Source organism: Podarcis pityusensis (assembly GCF_964106645.2).
Source record: "Podarcis pityusensis genome assembly, chromosome: 5".
NCBI classification, from domain to species: Eukaryota; Metazoa; Chordata; class Lepidosauria; order Squamata; family Lacertidae; genus Podarcis; species Podarcis pityusensis.
Genome location: NC_138032.1, coordinates 68786637 through 68809115, shown reverse-complemented (window position 1 = coordinate 68809115; position 22479 = coordinate 68786637). Strand labels below are relative to the sequence as shown.

At 45.2% G+C, this 22479-nt stretch overlaps 1 protein-coding gene across 2 annotated transcripts in view; it reads left to right on the top strand.

The window, feature by feature from the left end:
• The window catches only part of OIT3 (oncoprotein induced transcript 3), a 35894-nt gene that overhangs the window by 6193 nt on the left and 7222 nt on the right, over positions 1–22479 (top strand). For both annotated transcript variants that reach the window (XM_081004728.1, XM_081004729.1), the window contains exons 3-7: positions 1838–1948; positions 5606–5728; positions 13646–13768; positions 17996–18156; positions 20290–20705. In XM_081004728.1, coding sequence (XP_080860854.1) covers positions 1838–1948; positions 5606–5728; positions 13646–13768; positions 17996–18156; positions 20290–20705 — 934 coding nt within the window. The remainder of the gene's footprint in view (positions 1–1837; positions 1949–5605; positions 5729–13645; positions 13769–17995; positions 18157–20289; positions 20706–22479) is intronic.

Below are 22479 nucleotides of genomic sequence, written 5' to 3'. Positions count from 1 at the left end.
GAACACATTTCTTGTACAACTGACTGAATTAAACTGACACTTTAAAAGAAAGGAGTTAATTTTCTTAAAAGCTGAATAAAACACTCCTTTCCTCCCAGATAATAAAAAATCATTTTTATTGCATTGACGACAAATTCAGCCTTCTGTTCTGGCTCTTACCTTGAAAGTGGAATACACACGGACTGGCTTTGATACAGTGATCATGTCGGTTTGATTTATTCAATGCACAAGGCCATACAACGTGCCCTCAGCCATCGCCTCCAATCATAAAATCTGTGAGTTGTTAAATAATCCCGAGGCACTGACAACTGGATTTCTATTGCAAATAAATGTTGGAGCTATTTGGGATTCCTGCAAATCAGGAATGCGAAAGATGCAAACTATATGTCACCTTTAAAAAATGCCTCACCTTGGAAAATGTTTTCCTGAAGACAAATGTATTGATTTTCTCCTTTCATGCTCAAAACCTTATCAAACTGAAGTTGCCCAGATTAAGGGTTTTGCCAGTACTAGAATCAAATCAATACAGACTCCATGGCTCAGGGAGGGTCAGTATTTGGGCACCAGTGTTTTTAATAGCCATACCAGTCAGAGAATTTCAGCTGGATGAGCTTTTCAAATCCAACTGCTTCAACTGATATTGAGGAATCATCCCTGCTGAAAACAAAACAACGCAACCCAGAATAATCAGAATATATCATCAGAAATATTCTTTCCAACGTGTGTTACAAAATTGTTTCCACCACAATTTAAGAAGGATATTGACAAGCTGGAACGTGAGCAAAGGAGGGTGACCAAGTTGATAAAGGATCTGTAAACAAAGCCTTATGAGGAAAGGTTGAGGGAGTTGGGTATGCTTAGCCTGGATAAGAATAGACACAGAGGAGGTAAGGTAGCCATCTTCAAATATCTACTGGTGTAGTGCCTGATTCAGACATACAAGCTTAGCACTGTTGCATCTAGTTCAGCCCTTCACTTGCACCCTATTAATGTAACTGTGAACATGGAAGGTAATTGCATGTTCAGACCCAGAGACCTCTCCACTAAATAAATTCTCACATGACTCAAATTTTAGTTTTGGTTTTTGGCAGAATTTAGGCCACAACTTTATTGATTACAGAAGGTGAGTGGTTGTATAGGCTCTGGTTCGACTAGTTCCCTGCACCCTTGCAGGCAGCGCTGACCCAGGGCACCAGCATAGGTCAGCCAAGGGTGAAAACCTGGGTAGGCGAAAAGCCGGGTACAGACTCTGTTCACCACCAGATGCCCCCCTGGACTCAGGTACGGGCACAACCCCCTCTCAGGGTTTGACCAGACCAGTTGAGTCCCTAGATTCCTTTAACGGAAAACCCTTCACATAGGGATGGCGAGACTGCTCCCCCATCCCTATCACCTGAACCAGTGCCTATCCGCAACCCTACAAGTTGTGACGATCTGCTACGCGGCAGGCGAAACCCAAATGGCAACAGCCAATCAGCCAAGTGGGGAAACTCCTGCCGTGCCCCGTCCCAACGACAAACACACAATGGCATAGCAAGGTCAAGCGCACAGCTCTAAATATAGGGAGAGGTGGGCGAGTGTTCCAAATGCATGAGCCGTGCATGGGTCACGTGCATGGGTCACGTGCATGGGTCCCTCGGTCCATTTGGACTGCGCCCCATTGGTCAGATTGAACCCAACATCGAGGGACCTACCAATCCGATGTTGTGGCTGACCAATCAAACCCACCCACAACACAGGGGGTCAGTCTCCAGGTCTCACCACAACACGTGCCCTCTTTTAGGGAGGACACGATTTACTCCTGTATCTTTAACAATCCTCCTTTGTAATTCTGCAGATTTCTACGACATCTGTGACATGATAGATTGCCGGGGCTCTTGTTTGGACACTGGAGACTGCACATGCTCTTTAGGAACAATATTGGGACCTGACGGACAGACCTGCCTTGGTAAGGAAAGACGCAGAAGAGGAGACAAAAGAGACAAAAGGGAAGTATCAAGGTGGTGGGGAGAGAAAGAGAGATAGAGATAGAGATAGAGATAGAGAGAGAAGAAATGAACAAGTAGCTGAAGGTTTTCCCCTCTGCTGTTTCATACTTCTGTTCATTGTTTTTTCACGATCAGTTTCAGAGTGTTGGATGGACTTTTCACAAGTCATGCTTGCCACTTGCTAGTGGAAATACAAGCCATTGGGAATAATCAGTGTATGAGAATGGTCTGGAAAACAACCACTACAGAAACAGAGAGGAAAAAGTTAGGAAACAAACAAGAATGTAGGAGTAAAAAAAAAGAAAACATCTTAAAAATACACTGCGTCGTGAATCTTAGCTACCCATACTGTAAATCCTTTGTAAATAGACCTGTGCAAAATACTGTACAGAATAGGAACAGTTCAATAGTCAAAGGTTGGAATAAACCAATTTCTCTTAAGGTCTAGGTGCTTTCCCAGTAATCTCCCTTTCCTCTCTCTGGCACAGCATGGGCACAGGCATTCAGGAGATCTGCTCTAAGCATAGAGCCAGTGTACCATGTGGACAGTCCAAATGTGTAAAGTCCTATGTGCATAGGGCACAAACAGATTTGCTGTCTCCATATGGGGAGTGGAGAGTGTGGCTGTGCTCCAGCTCTGGATCAGACTTTTCAAATACGGTCCATACTGGCCCAGAGCAAATACCAAAACTGAATTGCAGCAACCCCAACCCAATGAATGTGCAATCACTAAACTGGGTGTTGAGCCAGCGCAAACTGTTTGCACTTAAGTTTGTTGTTGCACCCTTGGAAAACCCGAAGAGATCTCAGCTTGCAGAGGAGGAAAGTGGACGAAGGCAATATTTTGGGGGCTAATTAGGAGGGCTGTGCATTGTTTCCATGCTGCCATGATTACATCCATGGCTTAATTATCCTGGCATCTCGGAGACTGTGCGGAAGCATCTAAAACCTCAGTGTCCGACAGTAAATGCTTAGAGCCAGTCAAAGGGCAGCAGCTTTGCTTGCAAAGACCAAATAACATCTCAAGGTTAGTGTAAAGCTAGTCTCATACATATTCACAATCCCATCACACACCCGCCTCTCATTCGAGACTTTTCCTCTGCTGATCTGTTCAAGTCCTCTCTCACTCAGGGTCAGGTTGTCTCTTATGTACCTGCAGCCACCAGGGCCGGCCCATTCATGAGGCAAGGTGAAGCAGTGGAAGCCAAAGAGGCAGTGCTCCCAAGAGTGCCCAGCTGGCCCTGCCTCCTTTGCAAGAAGCAGCAGTGCCTGTTTCATAATAATAATACCTAATTTGCACTTCATGAACCAGTCTGTGAACTGAAACGCAGCTGCAATTTGAAATTGGCAACTTCTGCTTATTTTGTGAGGCAGTTCTCCAGCAAATAAGCATGGATTAAAATGCATATATTAGGGAAACTATATTAATGCAATCCTCTCATTCTTTTGCCTGAGATCTCTGAGGCTTACTCGCCTTCCTAATTAGTTTCCTGAGTTCTGCATAATAACAACTTCAGGTATATTTCAAAAACCATTGCATTCCTCCTTCCCACATTCTCAAGTTGTCCTTCTGCATTCCCTGTTTCCTAATTGAGGATACTGGGGAATCTAGCCGGATTGGGGTCTGGCAATGCTACCACAGCATTGAGCACCATCATCTGAGAGGTCTTTCATCAATCAAGTTAACTGGTTTAGCTTTTCATTCAACATGCGGTTCCCTGGTTATATGCTATGAATCTTAATTCTCAGCAGCTCTTTCTGAAATTCCTTTCTTCAAGTTTCTTAAGTTACTGCAGCAATCTTCAAGCTATTTGTGACTTGTAAAGTTTGGATTAATGCCACATTGCCTACTAGCGTGAGCTCTGGTAAATAACAGCTCTTCTTTTAAAAAGCTTTTGAAGATCTGGGGTTGCTTTCAGATGAGTATTCGTCATTCTGATGTTTACTGAGCGTTCAACCTGATCTGTATATGCAAAGTTTGTGGGGAGGTTAGATGGTGCCAGCTATTTATTGAGCATTCACTCTAATTTGTTTCCATGGCGGGGGGACGCAGGTGGTGCTGTGGGTTAAACCACAGAGCCTAGGACTTGCCGATCAGAAGGTCGGCGATTCGAATCCCCACAACGGGGTGAGCTCCCGTTGCTCAGTCCCTGCTCCTGCCAACCCAGCAGTTCGAAAGCACGTCAAAGTGCAAATAGATAAATAGGTACCACTCTGGCGGGAAGGTTAAATGGCGTTTCCGTGCGCTGCTCTGGTTTGCCAGAAGCGGCTTAGTCATGTTGGCCACATGACCCGGAAGCTGTACGCTGGCTCCCTTGGCCAATAAAGCAAGATGAGCGCCGCAACCCCAGAGTCAGCCACGACTGGACCTAATGGTCAGGGGTCCCTTTACCTTTACCTATTCTACATTTTTCTGCATCACATTCCTTCTCTCAAAGAATCCTTTTAAGGGAAAGCCCATTTGTTATGCAAGAACACCAAATGAACTTTAATTGAGCAACCTGAATTTGTGAATATGTAATGGAATTCCACCCAAGGATAGACTCAAGTATAGAGGTTCTCTGGGTTTCATCATTGATTAACAGTGCTCAGAATTAACACTACTCAGAATTAATTCCTACTGATTTCAATGGGATTTGCTGCCTAGTAAGCACTACTAATTAATAGAATGCTACTAATAGGGTACTAATGAATCTCTTGTCCTAATAACATCTCCGCCACTCACCCTATGAAATCTGGCCTAATTCCGAGTCTTTATGCACATAGCTGACAAACGGGATGGCAAAAAACCGCATTGAATTAAAATGCCCTGGAAAGGTTTCACTGAGCTATCTAACTAGAAAAAGATCACTTTCAAGAATACGCTGAGTAGCTCCCTCTTCTCAGCCCTCTGGAATTTCATGGAAGTTGAAAAACTATAGCATATTTTCATCTAGGAATCAGTGGTCTGGTTTGTCTTGATTTCCCCTTCATCTTTTCAGACAGTTTAATTGGGTACAGGGATTTCCAGCATTTATTAAGCAGATTTTCCTCTATATTACTCTACAGAAAATGTAATATAGGGGTTGATCTACACACAGGAAAAACCCACTATAAATAAGTCAGAAATTAAATCGTTATAACAAAAGAAAAAAAACGCTATGGAAAATTGCTTAGAATTCCCTCCCTCCACCGCCATTTGGTGTTGCGTGTTTATAATGCATCCAAAACACTGTTTTTTGACTAATGTAGCTGAGTCTAGATTCAATGAGATTCAAGCTGCACCCAAAGTACTCAGTATACTCCATGTGTGCTGTGTCATGTAGAAGATTCACCCCAAAACAAACGATGGCACAGACATCTGGTTCATATAACTCTTCCGTTTATTTTTGTGTGCCCATCCCCATGTGTGTAATGCAAGTGAGAACACGGCTGTTTCTTTAGACTCAGAATCCTGGCTGTCTTTTCATAACATGTAAGGTGATCCTTACTACTAGCCTGTGCCACCTAAAGGGGGAAAAAAATGATTCCCTGATTTAGATTTCATTAATGGAGCAATTGGCTTGCATATTACACTTCTTAATCACCAGCTTCATATTGTTAAGTTGTGGATTTGTGGCTCCTGTTTTTCCCCACAGATGAAAATGAATGTGAACAGAATAACGGAGGTTGTAGTGAATTCTGTGTGAACCTCAAGAACTCCTACCGTTGTGAATGTGGAGTTGGGCGAATTCTAGGGAAGGATGGAAAGACCTGCCAGGGTGAGTAAGGATCCCTTGCTCCAGGTCTTGCATGCTTTTTTACACCTGGGACTGACTCCAGCTACAAAAGCTGAGGCTGGTGAACAGACTCTTTGGCTGGGGTATTGTTTAGGGGTTTTCGTTGGGGTGGGTGTTGCTGTTACTGATGCTATTTATTTGTATCTTTTTGTTTCTATAATCATGGTTTATGTGGAAATTGTTCAACTTGCTTGTGTACTTTTTGATGCTTTATTAATTACTTATGACTACTTTTGTTATGTTTGTGTAATTCTTTTCATTTTGTAAGCAGCCTCAAGCATGGTTTTGGCTATGGAAAGCTGGCATACAAATAAAATGATATATGTATGGCTCCAACAAAACATTTGAAAGGTCACATGTTTCCTATCCCTGTCTTACAGCATGAGTTGTCTTCCTTAAAAATAATAACAACTAGTTGAATGGGACAACGACAGAAATGTGAACTACACAATAGGAACTAGAGTACCATAGCAGAGCCCTGTATTGTTAAACACTTCCTCCATAGCCTCCCAGCTGGAAATCAATGTCATATGATGTTAAGTGCCACTTTACATTTGCCGTGCAGATTTTAAATAAATGCAACCAGCATCAGTTCTTTGGGACTGCAGCAGGCAGGAAAGTGGGATTTAATCTTCCGTCTCCCTGATTAAACTTCCAAGAATAAAATCTCTTCTGAAAGTGCTGTTTACCTTGGGTAAATTATTGGTGCTATGCCAGTAATTATTGGCCCTTTCCACCAATGCTGTTTCCACTTTTTTAAAAAACTGGCACTTTTTTTTTTAATTGGGAGATTTATATTTGGGTCTAGCTTGGCCCTGGGTTGCTGTCTGAGAATGAATGGTGGAGGGACCACAGGTGTAACCAAGGAAGAAGGCCCTTTAGTTCATCCTCTTCACATCTGTGATGGGACGATGAGCTGCTTGTGCGTAAAATCCAAGTCCCTCAGAGTTTGGTCAAGTTTGCAAACCTCTGTCTGTAACGGAGCCCCTTAAACATGGCTCTGTCAGTCGCTTGCAGATTCCGACAGTGGTTGCTTTCGGAATCGCTTCCAACATAAAAGCTCCTTAACGGAAACACGTCTTCTGGACTCTCTGCGTGACAGTTTCCGGCGAGGAGTGGGTGTCCCTACAGGAGGTCCTGAAACCTCTCCACTGTTTTCGCTGGAAGTGTCTCGGAGCCATCCCTCCTGCTCACTTTCCCTCAGCTCAGCTCTTCTCCCCCTACTGGTTCCCTCTTCAGCTGCTGAGTCTCTCCCAACCTGTGTGACCCTTCCACCTCCCTTCCTTCCGATGGCAGTTCCCTGACATCCACCTCCCCTCCAGGGCCCCCTTCACCCCCTCCCGCCCCCTCCTCTATGGGCGGTGAGGAGGCAAAACCCCGGAAGGAACTTCCTTCACCTTCCGATGTCTCGAACACTTCTCTCCACCTGTTGCGGTTCCTGGTCTCGAAGTACTCCTCCTCCTCAGAGTCCATCTCCCCTTCCCCTTCCGAATCCGTGAATCCTTCCAACTCCTCCTCCTCATCGGTGGTCCCAAAGTATTCCCTCCGGAACCTCTCCACAGGCTGAGGTTTCCTTGGGAACCTTTGATGGAACGTTTCTATCAATACCTCGTCATTGATATCTTCTGCCATTACCCAAGTGTTTTCTGACTCCGGTTCTCCTTCCCACGCTACCAAATACTCCACCTGATCCCCCTTCCACCTGGCGTCAAGGATTTCTGCCACATGGCTGCTGCATTCCCTTTCTTCTATGATCGGTCCCCGAGTGGACATCCCTTCTCGTCCCCCCTCATACGGTGACAGTAACGACCTGTGAAATACTGGGTGCAGTTTCATGTGGTTGGGTAACCGGAGCCTGAAAGCCACTGGGTTGACTTGTTGAATGACCTCAAAGGGACCCAACCTCCTGGGTCTTAATTTCTTACATCCTCCTTTGAACGGCAACCCTTGGGTTGACAGCCACACCCGATCTCCCACCCTTATGGTTTCACCTTCCCTTCGGTTCTTGTCTGCCTGCCTCTTGTATTCTTCCTTCGCCCTTTCTAAGTTGAGTTGGAGCTGAAGATGGATTGCTTCCATTTCTTCTACAAAATGCTCGGCTGCCGGGATGCTCCATCTCTCCCCTCCTCCCCCTGGGAATGCCCTGGGATGACACCCATAATTAGCCAAGAAGGGGCTCATCCCTGTGGACACATTCTCTGCATTGTTGTAGGCAAATTCCGCCAGCGCCAACTTTTCTACCCAGTCATTCTCTCTGTCATTGACATAACACCTCAGGTATTGCTGGAGGACACCGTTTGCTCTTTCCGCCTGCCCGTTGGTTTCAGGGTGCCGGGCAGTCGAAAAGTTGACCTCCACCTGCAGTAAGCTCATGAGCTTCCTCCAGAACCTGGAAGTAAATTGTTTTCCCCTGTCTGAGACCACCCTCAATGGCATTCCGTGCAACCTAAAAATGTGTTCTACAAATAACTTCGCTGTCTCTTCCGCCGTGACTGCATGCGAACAGGCTACAAAGTGGCACATCTTTGTCAGTAGGTCTACCACCACCATGATGGCTGTTTTCCCCTTGGACTTCGGCAGATCAGTCATAAAATCTATCGACACTGCCTCCCAAGGTCGTTCTGGGGTTGGTAAGGGTTCTAATAGCCCCGCCGGCGCCCGCCTCTCCCCTTTGGCTCGCTGGCATTGCTCACACCCTCTTACATACTCCCGTACATCTTCCCTCACCTTAGGCCACCAAAATTCCCTGGTGACCAACCACATGGTTTTGTGTTGTCCAAAATGCCCCGCCGTGGGGCTGTCGTGCAACTGCTTGAGTACCCTCCCCCTTAAGTCTCCTTCGGGGATATACAGTGCCCCTTTGTAATACAACGCTCCATTTCTTTCCTCAAAACCCCCTGGTTCCTCTCCCTCACCCCTAAGACCTCTGAGCTTATTCTGGGCATATTCATCATTCTCTGTTTCCTCTACCAGTTCTCTTTGCCCCACCAATGCCGCCCCACACACCCAGCGGTCCTCTGGGATGACATGTCTCTCTTCGGGTCCCCCCTCCCCTTCCAAATATTCAGGTTTGCGTGAGAGAGCGTCCGCCCTAACATTTTCTGGACCTGGCACATAACAGATTTCAAAGTGAAATTTGGAGAACTCCTGGGCCCATCGCACTTGCCGTTGGTTGAGCACTCGTGCCGTTCTCCAATACTCTAAGTTCTTGTGGTCCGTGCACACTTGCACCTTATGTTGTGCCCCAATTAATAAATGCCTCCATCTCCTGAACGCTTCATGAATGGCAAGTAGTTCTCGGTCATACACCGTGTAGTTCCTCTCAGATTTGTTCAGCTTTCGCGAAAAAAAGGCACACGGTCTCCACTCTGACTCCTCCTTCCCAGGCTGCAAAAGCACCGCCCCCACAGCCCGGTCTGATGCGTCCGTCTCCACTCGCATCGGTTTTTGTAAATCCACATGCAGGAGCTGTTCTTCCGAAGCGAACGTCCTTTTCAGTTCCTCAAAAGCTCACTCCGCCTCCGCCGTCCAAACGAATTTCCTCTTACTGCTGAGACAGTCCGTAATGGGAGCCGTCAAGTGGGCAAAATTTCTGATGAACTTCCGATAGAAGTTTCCAAATCCAAGGAATCTTTGCACATCCTTCCTTGTTTTCGGTGTTTTCCATTCCAGTACCGCTTGGACCTTGCCAGGATCCATGGCCAATCCCTTGTCCGACAAGCGGTACCCCAGGAATTCCACCTCCTTGGCATGAAACTGACACTTCTCTAGCTTCACCCACAGCTGATTGGCTTGCAGTCTGCCCAACACTTCCCTGACGTCTTTTACATGCTGCTCCTCAGTCTCTGAATATACTAACACGTCATCTAAGAAGGCCACACAATTCTTGTAAAGCAAAGGCCCCAGGACGTGGTTCATAAACGATTGAAAGCACGCGGAGCCTCCTTGTAGGCCGAAGGGCATAACTAAATATTCAAATGCCCCCAAAGGGGTGAACATGGTGGTTTTCCATTCATCCCCCTTCCTTATTCGTATCAGGTTGTACGCCCCCCTCAGGTCCAGTTTAGTAAAAATCTTTCCCTTCCTGACCCTTGTCAAAATGTCATCAATTCTGGGCATTGGGAAAGTCACTGGTTCTGACACTGCATTTAAGGCCCTGAAGTCCACTACAAGCCTGGGTTTGTCCGTGTTTTTTTTGTCCACAAAAAACACTGGGCTGCCCCCCACCGCCCTGGACTCTCTGATGAACCCTCTCTTCAGGTTCTTGTCAATGAACTCCTTTAGCTCCTGCATCTCTCTATCTGACATGGCGTACAGCTTGCCTACAGGGAGCTGTGCCCCAGGGAGTAAATTGATTTGACAGTCAAAGGGCCTATGTGGGGGTAGTTTGTCTGCCTCCCTCTCGCTGAAGACGTTGCTCAGGTCGGCGTATTGTTGGGGAACCTTCCCCTTCTCCGTTACTTCCGTCCCTGCTAGAGTGGCTCTGGCCCCTCCTTGAGCCTCCCGCTCTTTGCAGTGTTCTAGACAATGTGCTGACCCAAAGGAGACCACTCTCTGATGCCAGCCCACTAGCGGATCATGTAACGCTAGCCAGCTCATCCCCAAAATAATGGGAGCTCCTCCCAAGGTAGCCACATTAAACGCTATTAGCTCAGTGTGTCTTGCTACCCTCATTATCATTGGGACGGTCTGCTGGCTGACTTCTCCTCCCAGCAGCTCCCTTCCATCGATCGTGGTCACCTGCAAAGGGTTACTTAAAGGGATAGTCTGTATCTGGTGCTCAGCAGCAAACTCCTTACTCATGAAATTGCAGGAGCTGCCTGAGTCCAATAGCGCCTTTATCTTTAGTGGGTGTCCGTTAGGCAGCTCTAGTAACACCTCTATCACTAGGGCGGGTTTAGGAGGTTCCGGCGTGGGCACTTTCACTGCTCTTTGGCCTGGCTGCTGTGCCCCGACGGTGGCAGCCAGGCGTTGGCTTTTACTTGCTCCGGTACCTTTTCCTCCCTCTCCCCAACAGCTCCCGCCATTCCTTGCCATTCCTTTCTTTGGGGGCAGACTCTGGCAAAATGACCTGGCTGTTGGCAGAGATAACATTTCTTGGCGCCCTTCCCCTCCTTCTTCCGCTCTTCACTGGGCTTTGAAACTGCGCGCGCGCGCTGTTCCAATTTCCATCGGCTCTCCCGGCGGGAACGGTGGCTCTGGAATCTCTGGAATGCGAAGCTCCCTCCAATGTTCCCCCTTCCCTTCCCGCCTCTCCAAGGCTCTCGCCTCTTGGCGCGCTCCTATGGTCAGCGCTGATTTGGTCAGCTGGTCCATAGACTCCGCCCTGGGCGCCCGGGAAAGTTCGTCTTTCACAGCCGAAGAAAGCCCTTCTTCAAAGAGCATTTGAATGGGTTCCGCCGATAGATCCCACCCCAATTTATGGATCAACATGGTAAACTGAGTCCAGTACTCACACACAGATCGGCTCCCCTGTTTGCACGCCATTAACTGTCTGCGTACCACTCCCTGCTCAATATCGCTGGAAAACATCAAATCCATAGCACGAAAAAACTTCCTCGTATCCTTCAGGATGTCATTGTTTGTTGCCATCAGGGGCCTCACCCAGTCTTTCGCCCCCTTTTCGAGATGCCCAATCACAAAAGCCACCCGCGATTCCTCGTCGGGAAAGTCATCAAACTGCAGATTAAGAGCATATTGCATCTCTGTCCTAAAGGCATGATAGTCCTTGGCCTCCCCCCCAAACTTCTGCACCAATCCTGGCAACTTTCTGGCGAGCGGGGTGGTTTTCCCCTTCTCTGCATCTTGAGCCCTCCTCTCCTCGAGCCTCGCCGTCTGCAGCGCTAGCTGGACCTCCAACGCCCGGTACCTTTCCTCCAGGCTTGGACCCGCTCCAGCTCCTGCTTCTCCGGTTCCGGCTGGGTTGCTCATGATGCCTTCTCCTGCACAAACTGCTCACAGAGACTGTCGGAATGCTGTGATGGGACGATGAGCTGCTTGTGCGTAAAATCCAAGTCCCTCAGAGTTTGGTCAAGTTTGCAAACCTCTGTCTGTAACGGAGCCCCTTAAACATGGCTCTGTCAGTCGCTTGCAGATTCCGACAGTGGTTGCTTTCGGAATCGCTTCCAACATAAAAGCTCCTTAACGGAAACACGTCTTCTGGACTCTCTGCGTGACAGTTTCCGGCGAGGAGTGGGTGTCCCTACAGGAGGTCCTGAAACCTCTCCACTGTTTTCGCTGGAAGTGTCTCGGAGCCATCCCTCCTGCTCACTTTCCCTCAGCTCAGCTCTTCTCCCCCTACTGGTTCCCTCTTCAGCTGCTGAGTCTCTCCCAACCTGTGTGACCCTTCCACCTCCCTTCCTTCCGATGGCAGTTCCCTGACAACATCCATCAATAATATATTTGTATCTTCATAATCTAACATTCTGGCCTTTGGGGGGAAAGCACTGGTAGCATCCTTTTTAATCATTATTTTTTTGTTTTGTTTTTACTAGGAAGAGTAATTGTTTCCTTTTCAGTAAACGTTGGGAAATTTGTGCTTCCTATATAGATAGTTTTAAGACTCTGAGGTAATAGGTGACATTTTTCATGCGTTCAATGCTCTCCAAGGAATTTATTGAGCAATATACAATCGAGTTGGTCGGTTTCATATTTACTGATATGCCATGTGGTTTATGAGCCATTCCAGGAAAGATATAATTCACTTTGCAACCACCCCAACATCCATTGCACAGCCACAAAATCTTCAAAGGATACCATTGGTTTTAATGGTCATAATCTCAGAGTGGTGGGGTTTCCTAGCCTAACACATGGGCACTGATTTAAAGCTCATTTGAACTTCCAAGATCTTGTCAGTCTAAGAAATGCCTTGGATGTTTTGAAAACTACCTGGAAATTTTTCATTCTTTCCGTATGTACAGAGATTGCCCCAAGGCCCACGCTCCACTCCCATCCTGGTGCCCTCCAAATGTTTTGGACTACAACTCCCATCAGCCCCAGCCTGCAGGATGGGAGTTGTAGCCCAAACTAGCTGGAGGACACTAACTTGGAAAAGGCTGCCTTAAAATGGCAGCTGGTCCGTATTTGCTACCAACTGTAAACTTGGCAGGATCTCCTTTTTGCGTGCATTTAACAGTTAACTGTACAGTGGTACCTCTGGTTACGTACTTAATTCGTTCCAGAGGTCCATTCTTAACCTGAAACTGTTCTTAACCTGAAGCGCCACTTTAGCTAATGGGACCTTCCGCTTCTGCCGTGCGATTTCTGTTCTCATCCTGAAGCAAAGTTCTTAACCTGAGGTACTATTTCTGGGTTAGCGGAGTCTGTAACCTGAAGCGTATGTAACCCGAGGTACCACTGTACACTTAAAAACACAAGTTGTGAAACCTAGGTTTTACACATTTTAAAATATTAAAAACTTCTTTTTTTAAGAAAACACACAAAACTGAGAAATTGTGGGATTCTGCAGATTAGGACAGTACATTGATTCACAGGGAGCAGGAAGTGTGTGTGCTGTTTGCTGCCTCTTCCTCCAAATTGCTGTAACATCCAACAGAGAAAGTCTTATGTACAAGTGCCATTTAAATTAATGAGAGCTGCACAAAAAGCACGACCTACTTCCTACTCATGTTCTTCCACCATTCATAGTCACAGTTTCCCATTCATGTTCTATTCATAATTCCCATCCATGTTCTTCCACAGTTCCCATTCATATCAATGCAGCTTAGAAAAGATTTTGCCCAGAATGATTGCAAAAGTTAATGTATAACGTATGAAGGTTTATACCACAGATACAATTGCTATAAAATCCCCTTGTTATGGGCAGATAGAGACTTTCATCTCAAGCCGATCTGGGCTGAGCAAAGATTTTTGTGTGTCTGACTGTTATCTCTATCCTAGAAATTGAAGGTTGCCACAACAACAATGGGGGCTGCAGCCATGTTTGCGTCACGGTGGAAGACACCTACCAGTGTGAGTGCCCACGCGGTCTTGTTTTGTCAGATGACAACCACACTTGTCAAGGTAGGACAATGGAGATCGCTAGCAACAAATAGTACATTGTGGCTGGTGCAGGAGAACGTTGATGTGGAGCAAATGCACCACCTGCTTTCTTTGCCCCCATCCTATTAGAAATGAAATATATTTTGAAGGAGATCCTCCTAAATGCTGAGGTCAGATCAACAGATCAACCCATTCCATCTAGCCCTGTACATTGGGGAAGATCTCAGTTATGTTCCCTGACCTAGTTTTGGTTCCTCGACACTTGTCTTGGCTGTGTGGTCACCATGGATCCCTCTTCCCTTGTTCAGTGGTTCTTCTGCTACAGTTCACTCCTGCTCGACCTCCCATTTTGATGGGCAAACACAGTATCCAACACCAGCCTGTCACAGCAAAATGCTGACCCACCTGTGAAATTATGCTGCCCCGCTTTTGGTGGGTTCATCCTGCAGTAGTTTCTTCTGCAAGGACAATACGTGGGACAAATGTCTCATATGCCCAGTAGTGGGCTCATCAGCTTGAGTATCTAGTGCAATTGCAAGACTCTCACATGCTGTCCTCCAGAACAAATGTGTTTAAGGAGCAGCCACTGCACTTTATTAAGTAAAACACATTTATGACCACACATACAATAGTTTATGGGAACATAAAATGTAGACCCTGCCTCCAACTGCATAAATACAGCTTTTTATTAATTCTAATTAGGTGCATGGTGCTATAGTTGGTAACAAGGCCAGCAGTTATCCAAAGCAGTTTGGAAATTAATGTTTCACTTTACACTCTTCCTGTAAATTAGTAGTCAACATTACCCTCAATACTGCTGAAGAGAGAGTTATTAAATTCCTTGATCAGCTAGGAATTGTTTACGTTTGAGGAAGCACTGAAAGTAATGTACGTTTGTGGGACAGCGGATATGGAGAGGGGAGGGGGCACAAAGACAGTGCTTGTGAATGTTGGCAAGAGTGCGCCTTCAGGGGTAAAGTCAAACTGTTGGGAGAGTTACAGTGCCTGCTATGGCTATAGAGAACGGTATGGGAGAGACATGTTTTATTGGAGGTGGGGCAGATGAAGGCATCTGGTTTTGCTGCTACAGGTGCAACATAGTCTTTCTTCTCTCATACCTTGGATGGCCATCGGTCATGGATGCTTTAGTTGAGATGACCCTTAGGGTTCCTTCCAACGCTAAGATTCTGTCATTCTATAATTTGCCTCAGAAACATAAGTTGGCCTTCATCTGTAGGGCTGGACGAGGGAAAAAAGAGGTCTGGATAGTACACTTTCTTATATCCCCCCTTTAAAAATTGCTTCCAATAAGATATACATATTTTCTGCCCTTGCCTTACTTGATTAATGAGAGACAGGCCCTCAAACTGGGATCCAAACAGCAGAAAAGCACCAAGCATGCTCATTTATCAAAGAGTTCATTGAGCGACTTAATAAATGTCCTAAATCAGGTCTGTGAGCTGATCAATTCATCTATGCAAAGTTATCCATCTGCCACGCATTACTGGAAATGGTTTCCAAATTGTCCCTCAGAAGCTTGAAAGTAATGTTTGCCTCTCCCTTCGCCCCCCACCCCCCGACAACCTCCTGCTTTCTGGTTTGTTCTCTGGTATTTGGGATACATAGATTCCTCTTCTCTCTTGTGTATCTACCAGAGCAGTTGCTGAAAGACAGAGAACCTTTGCCTTTTCATTTTCTGTTTCTTGGATTGTGGTGTTGTTGTTGCGGGGTGGGTTGTGGTGGGTATGCTTGCTGTTGCTGCTCTTGGTTTTTTAACTTTATTTTAGATTTATATGGAAATGGTGATTTTTGTGGAAATTGTTCAGTCTGGTTGTCCATTTTCTGATGTTTTATTTATTATTTATGGCTACTTTTGTAATGTTGCATTTACGTATTTTTTTTCACGTTGTAAGCCACCTTGAGCATGAACAAATAAAATTATGTATGCTTCAGTCACAACAGCACCCTTGATGAAGCCAGGAGGGAAATGCAGGAATATTACTTTTCTGCACATATGTGCGCACACTTCAGCATATTGTTTTCTTATCAAAACTGTTTCCTGGACTGGGCAGATGGTTTAAAAAGTTTTGAACAGTAACATTTGAGGAAAAAGAAAACTGTATTTTATCCAAGATACCAGGAGTCAGAAATCAATGCATCAACTTTAAATGGGGGCAGCACCTGTTTTCATGACTCTGAAAAACCTGGCAAAATCAATGCCTGCTAACTGTTACATTAGCAGGATTCATAAATCTGTACCTTTCCGCACTAAAAATAATTTATAGTCTGTTCATCACTCAAGCTTGAAAATTATGTGTCAGTGAAACAGTGAAGATTGTGTTTCAGAAAATTCCCTAAATATGGATGACAGTGTGTTTGTTTTCCTTCAAATGTTTCCTCACAGAATGTATAGTGATGGCAACAAAGAACACAAACTAGTTAAACTCAAATGGGTAAATATGAAGTGAGTTTTCTGCCTCAGTCAGTAGTAAACTGGAACTTTTACCCATCAGGATATTTGTGAGGATGGGGCAAGATTCCTTGAAAATGTTCCTTCATTGTATATAGGATGATGGGCAACTTTTGATTCTTAAAGGACACTTTATTCTCCAGACACCACTCTAAGGGCCAGAATAATCCAACACCCTCATGGATAGTTAGACTTGATGATAAGTGGTATTGCCTAGTAGTAAAATGTTCACATATATAACTAAGGTCAGCAATATGGGGTGAGGCTGAATAATCAATGTACTCCCAGAGAAATCCTTTCAGGAGACAAATTGGCCAGCAGCTCTTTGCCTGTCCAGAATACTCATGAGATAGAAAGATAATGTAACCTTATGCAAAACTGACACAGACACTGGCCTACATCCAAAAAGCTGCTTAGGCTCACACAAGGGGCTTGTGCTATCCAAATATAGTTTTTTTGCTTGACCTTTTAAATTTTAAAAAGGTAAAGGTAAAGGGACCCTGACCATTAAGTTCAGTCACAGACAACTCTGGGGTTGCTGCGTTCATCTCGCTTTACTGGCCAAGGGAGCCGACATTTGTCCGCAGACAGTTTTTCCAGGTCATGTGGCCAGCATGACTAAGCCGCTTCTGGCGAAACCAGAGCAGTGCACAGAAACACCGTTTACCTTCCCGCCACAGCGGTACCTATTTATCTACTTGCACTTTGACGTGCTTTCAAACTGCTAGGTTGGCAGGTACAGGGACCGAGCAACAGGAGCTCACTCTGTCGCAAACAGCTGGCTAGGCTATGTCACAGAATTCTCCTCCTTTCTTTAAGTAGCTTGTCACACCGCATGGAGAGGTGCCGTTAGTCTTTTGTCAAACTTTCTGTTTTACTCATTTCACAGTGCCTTAAAACAAACAAACAAACAGGCATTTTATTTCAGTTTTTTAAATGACAATGACTTTTAAAAAACAAAATACAACAATACAATGCAGTTCAGTCAAGTACATGTCAAGATTAATAAACATTTCATCTGTCTAATTATATAACAAAATAAGTGCCAAGTGTAAGATACATAAATTAAAGTAAACTTGGTGTGTGTGTGTGTGTGTGTAGGAATCCATCAAATACAGTTTACCCCAAGGGATCTCTCCAGAATGTTCTATATGTTGTCAGTGAATTCCAGACATGTTCTCTCTGAGGTAAATATGAAATAAAACAGTGCCATTGGTTTCACAGTTCTTGGCCAGTGATATATTTATTTTCCATTATTCATATATACAATAATATATCTTCTTGCCTTCATGCTACAATGGTAGTCTGGCAATTTCTTAATCTGTGAAGATCAGGTTATCGGTGCCAATGCAATGCTAGCCATATGCAGCATCGCCACAAATGGAGGAGAGTTTCCATCTGGAAGCGATCTTGATTTGTGGAAGATTAGGATAAAAATAAAATACCTCCCTCTAATACTGAATCATCACAAAAGTGCACATGACACTACTAGATCTCAGAAATACAATGTAAGCACAGTTAAGCTCTCATCCTGAGGGGTGAGGATGTCACAGTAGAGAAGACAGACAGGTCTCTGGGGGATTAAAGAAGCTGAATCTAAAGCTTAAAATAATCATCACATTTTACAAGCCGGCAGATCAAAGCCAGGTTTCCACCAGGCAAGATGAACCTATATCAGGGAGCATTTGCTGCAGATAAAAGAGGCATCAAAGGAGGACTCATGCAGCTTCTCTAAGTTTCATTTCCAGCTCACTCACTAGATTTGCTCTTTCTTACAGTCCCTGTCCTATGCAGATCTACCTCCATAGAGGTGAACATCCCTAAGGATCTAGTTGGAGGGATGGACCTCTCACTCATCAATGGTTCCTGCAAAGGGGTATCCAATGGAACACATGTCAACATCATCTTCTCCCTGAAATCCTGTGGTACCACTATAGATGTACGTATGAATATTAGCTTTTTCCTGTTGGCTGGAAGGATGTATCTCCATTAGAGACTATCAATCCTATAACATTGAATCTGTGTAATTCTGGTGTATGTAAGAATATTCTCAAGAGCACACTGACACTGCAAATCTACATTGGTTTTACTTCAACATTTCCAGAACAATTCCAGGAATGAGTGTTTCTTTTATATTAGATTTCAGTATCAGCCACACACTTACACCCAACAGCATAGTAAATAAGCAAAAGAACAAGAAACAACTCTGTTAAAATTAGTTTTTAAGAAAATATAGTTTGTTATTCACCTGGCAACAGAGGAGACTGAAGCTGCCCTTTGTTGGCTGGCAGAATAATGACACCAGCTCTCAGCTTCCTCAGTCGCTCCTGATCTTATAGCTATTTAATTGGGTTTCCACTCTCTTTTCTGTGTTTAAATGTACTTTAAACAGGTTCATATGTATTTTTAAAGTACATAAGAAGAGCCCTGCTGGATCACTCAGACACCCGTCAAATCCAGTATCCTGTTCTCAGCATTGTGCCTCTCACAAGCTTTTTAATGAAAATTATCACAGCTGGAGTGATTACTCTCTTTTTTTCCTTATAGCTATTGACACACATTCAGTTCTGAAATTTGGGAGAAATTTCTATTTCCCTTCTATTCCATATTCCATACCTGTTTCGCTAACCATCCACCAACCACTGGAAATCTTATTTTGCCATCCCTAACATTTCAGCATGCCCACACACTTTCCCTCTTATCTTGGTTAGCATACAGACTAGAAACATGGTTTTTTTTAGCAGGTTCGTAGCTTGGGGGCACTCCTGGATCCTTTGCTGCCACTCAAGGCTCAGGTGGCCTCAGTGGCCTGGAGTGCCTTCCATCAGCTTTGGCTGGTGGCCCAGTTATGCCCCTATCTGGACAGGGATAGCCTAACTACTGTTGTCTATGCTCTGGTTAGGACACGGGTGGCACTGTGGGTTAAACCACAGAGCCTAGGACTTGGCAATCAGAAGGTCGGCGGTTTGAATCCCCATGATGGGGTGAGCTCCCGTTGCTCGGTCCATGCTCCTGCCAACCTAGCAGATCAAAAGCACGTCAAAGTGCAAATAGATAAATAGGTACCGCTCTGGCGGGAAGGTAAACAGTGTTTCCGTGTGCTGCTCTGGTTTGCCAAAAGCGGCTTAGTCATGCTGGCCACATGACCCAGAAGCTGTATGCCGGATCCCTCAGCCAATAAAGTGAGATGAGTGCCGCAACCCCAGAGTCGGCCACGACTGGACCTAATGGTCAGTGGTCCCTTTACCTTTACCTTATGCTCTGCTTAGATTACTGCAATACGTTATACATAGCACTGCCTCTGAAGATGCTTTGGAAACTTCAGCTAGTGTAGAATTCAGCGGCCAAGTTGCTCACTGGAGCAAGATGGTTTGAGCATATTATACCGATTCTGGTCCACCTGCAAAGTGATGGTTTTGACCTATAAACTTTAAATGGCTCAGGACCACAATACCTCAAGGACCGCCTCTTTCCATATGAACTTACCCAGACCCTGAGATCACCTTCTGAGGCCCTTCTTTGTGTTTCTCCTCCTCGAGAGGTCTGGAGGGTGGCAACATGAGAACGGGCCTTCTCTGCAGTGTCTCCCTATCTGTGGAATCCTCTCCCCAGGGAAGTTTGCCTGCCGCCTTCATTATACACCTTTAGGTGCCAGGCAAAAAAATTCCTTTTTAACCAGGCCTTTGGTTGATCTGATTGACATCCTCTGCCCTTTTAAAATGTCGTTGGGGGGCGGGCGTTATTGGGTTGTTTTTATTTTGATTATATATATTGTGGCTTTTATGTTGATCTTTTCTGTGAACCTCACTGAAACCTCTGGGTAAAGGGAGGTATATAAATTCAATAAAATAAAATAATAATTATGATTTTTAAAAGCAAATTTTGACAGTACTGTAGAGTTTCTTGTTCTTAGGAAGCTTTCTTCTGCTCCCACAGAAGCTGATTTCTGTCCCTCTCCCCCTGCACTCTTGCAGATTCGCTCACACAGACCCAGTCATAATAGAATTGTTCCTCTTCACATATTTCCTCATCCATCTGGCTTCACAACGTTCTCTTTCCTTCTCTGCCCCAGGTGGTAAATGACAAAATCATCGCTACCAATATGGTGACTGGCTTGCCCAAGCAAACGCCTGGCAGCAATGGCGACATCATTGTCCGCACAGGGAAGCTGTTGATCCCTGTGACTTGTGAATTCCCTCGCCACTACACCATGTCAGAGGGCTACGTCCCCAACGTGAAGAACTCGCCTCTTGAGATCGTGAGCCGCAATCGGGGGGTCTTCCCCTTTACCCTCGAGATATTCAAAGACAATGAGTTTGAAGAGGCCTACGGAGATGCTCGCCCCACCCTTAAACTCCGAGATTCTCTGTATTTTGGAATTGAGCCCTTGGTGCACGTGAGTGGCCTTGAGACATTAGTGGAGAGCTGTTTCGCCACCCCTACCTCCAAGACTGATGAGATCCTGAAGTACTATTTGATTCGAGATGGGTGAGTGTTGGCGCTGCTTCTTTCATTTCCCTGATGTTCAAAAACCCCTGTTCTCGTTGCTGTTTTGGGTCTCTCAGAGCATGAAGGATAACAGAAAGTGCCACCCCTTTCTCAAGGCAAAATGGTTTTTTTCTGCTGCCCGTCAGAACAGTCGCCAGCTGTCATGGCTACCCAGGCAAAGCTACCCACTTCATAAAAAGGAACCAGAGGGAGCCGTTGGGTGAGCAAATGGATGTCTTACAACTGCAGTTACAGGAGCCAACTCTCCCTGTGATTGTAATGACTGGTAATTAATTCGGTGCCAAGAGTTAAAGCCATTTGCCCTTCTTTGTAGGCCATCTGGTGACCCACCATTAGAGCATATTTAGCCAATTAGCAGAATTGTGATCTTCAGTGATTGGATTACTTCAGTGGGAAGCCTGCTTAAGGCCCTCAATGAGGCATGGGTCTTTTTCCCCTTGCAAAATATTCCTTTATAAAATAAGACCCCCTGGACTGGAGATGTACATACAGTAAGTACTCTGGACTTCTTTCACATCTTACCGTCATTATTTGAAGAGGCCATTTTACACATTCCATTCCCCACCCCCAGTAGCAATAATCCCCACCATAGCAATTGCTGGGGCATAGGACTTTTCAGATATAAGTCAGCAGGAAGGATTTGACCAAGTGCTATAATATATACATAGTTCCATGCTCTCCATCTTCCCAAGAATGAGTTCCTGGGTAGACTCTTGCAGGGTCAGTTTTCTTGTGAGGAAAGCATTCTGGACACTTGGGTGACATGTTTCTACATATACAGACCAACCAGAGAGTGAAATAGAAATGCTTTCATTCTCCAATCATGAACTCTGTCCTTCCCACTTCAATGTGCTTCTCCTGCAGATGGGGACAAGGATAAATTGCAGTGGCCTGGCATAGCCCTCAAAGGCCTTCAAGCCTAATCTTCACCATGAAGTGCGAAGTCATATGCAAGCCTAGAGAGTTTTGGGGGGTCGAGAGAGTCATTCTGCGAAAGCAAAGAGCATGTTCGCAGCAAGATGTGTAGTGGCTTTTAATTGAATTGTTCCTCAAGCAGTTAGCAGTGTGTCAGTATCACTACATCAAGACTTATTACTGTTTGGCCCAAGGAATTATGTGTTTTCTATACGGTTGGCTCATTAAATCTACCAGGATCCCTTCGGGCACTGCGAAACCTCAGGCTCCAAACATCCACTCGCTGCCTGCAACTTGGAACATTGTGAATGCTTTGTATGTATTTTTAACGGCAGCAGCAAGTAGAAAAAGAGGAACAACAAATGCATAGGAGAAGACAGGAGGCCGAGCTCTGGGGCTTCCAGAACTCCATGTTAATCATGATGAGCAGCTCCTCCTGTTAAAAGGCTCTGGTATATTTATGGCATATGTGTCCTGCAACCCCATTGCTGCCTTTATCCTCTAGAGGGCATCTAGAGACAGCAAAATGGAGGCTGGGTGTGATGGAACAGGCATTAGGCTGGCTTCAACATACCTTTTATTTTTATTTTTGCCAGTGTCACAAAGTTGGAGATAATTCTCTGAGCTTCAACGAACAATTTTTGCCGGCTAATGGCCAAAACCAGGATTCAGTTTCACAGATTTAATGTATGGGAGAGAGGGGTATGATTAGACATGTTTCAGCGTTAGGAAGGAGAGTGCTTAAATCTTTGGGCACTTATACCAGCTGTTGCTTCAATCTGTCCCAAAATTTATACGGAAACATATGAAATCTGTGCCTAGTCCCAGATTGTCTGTC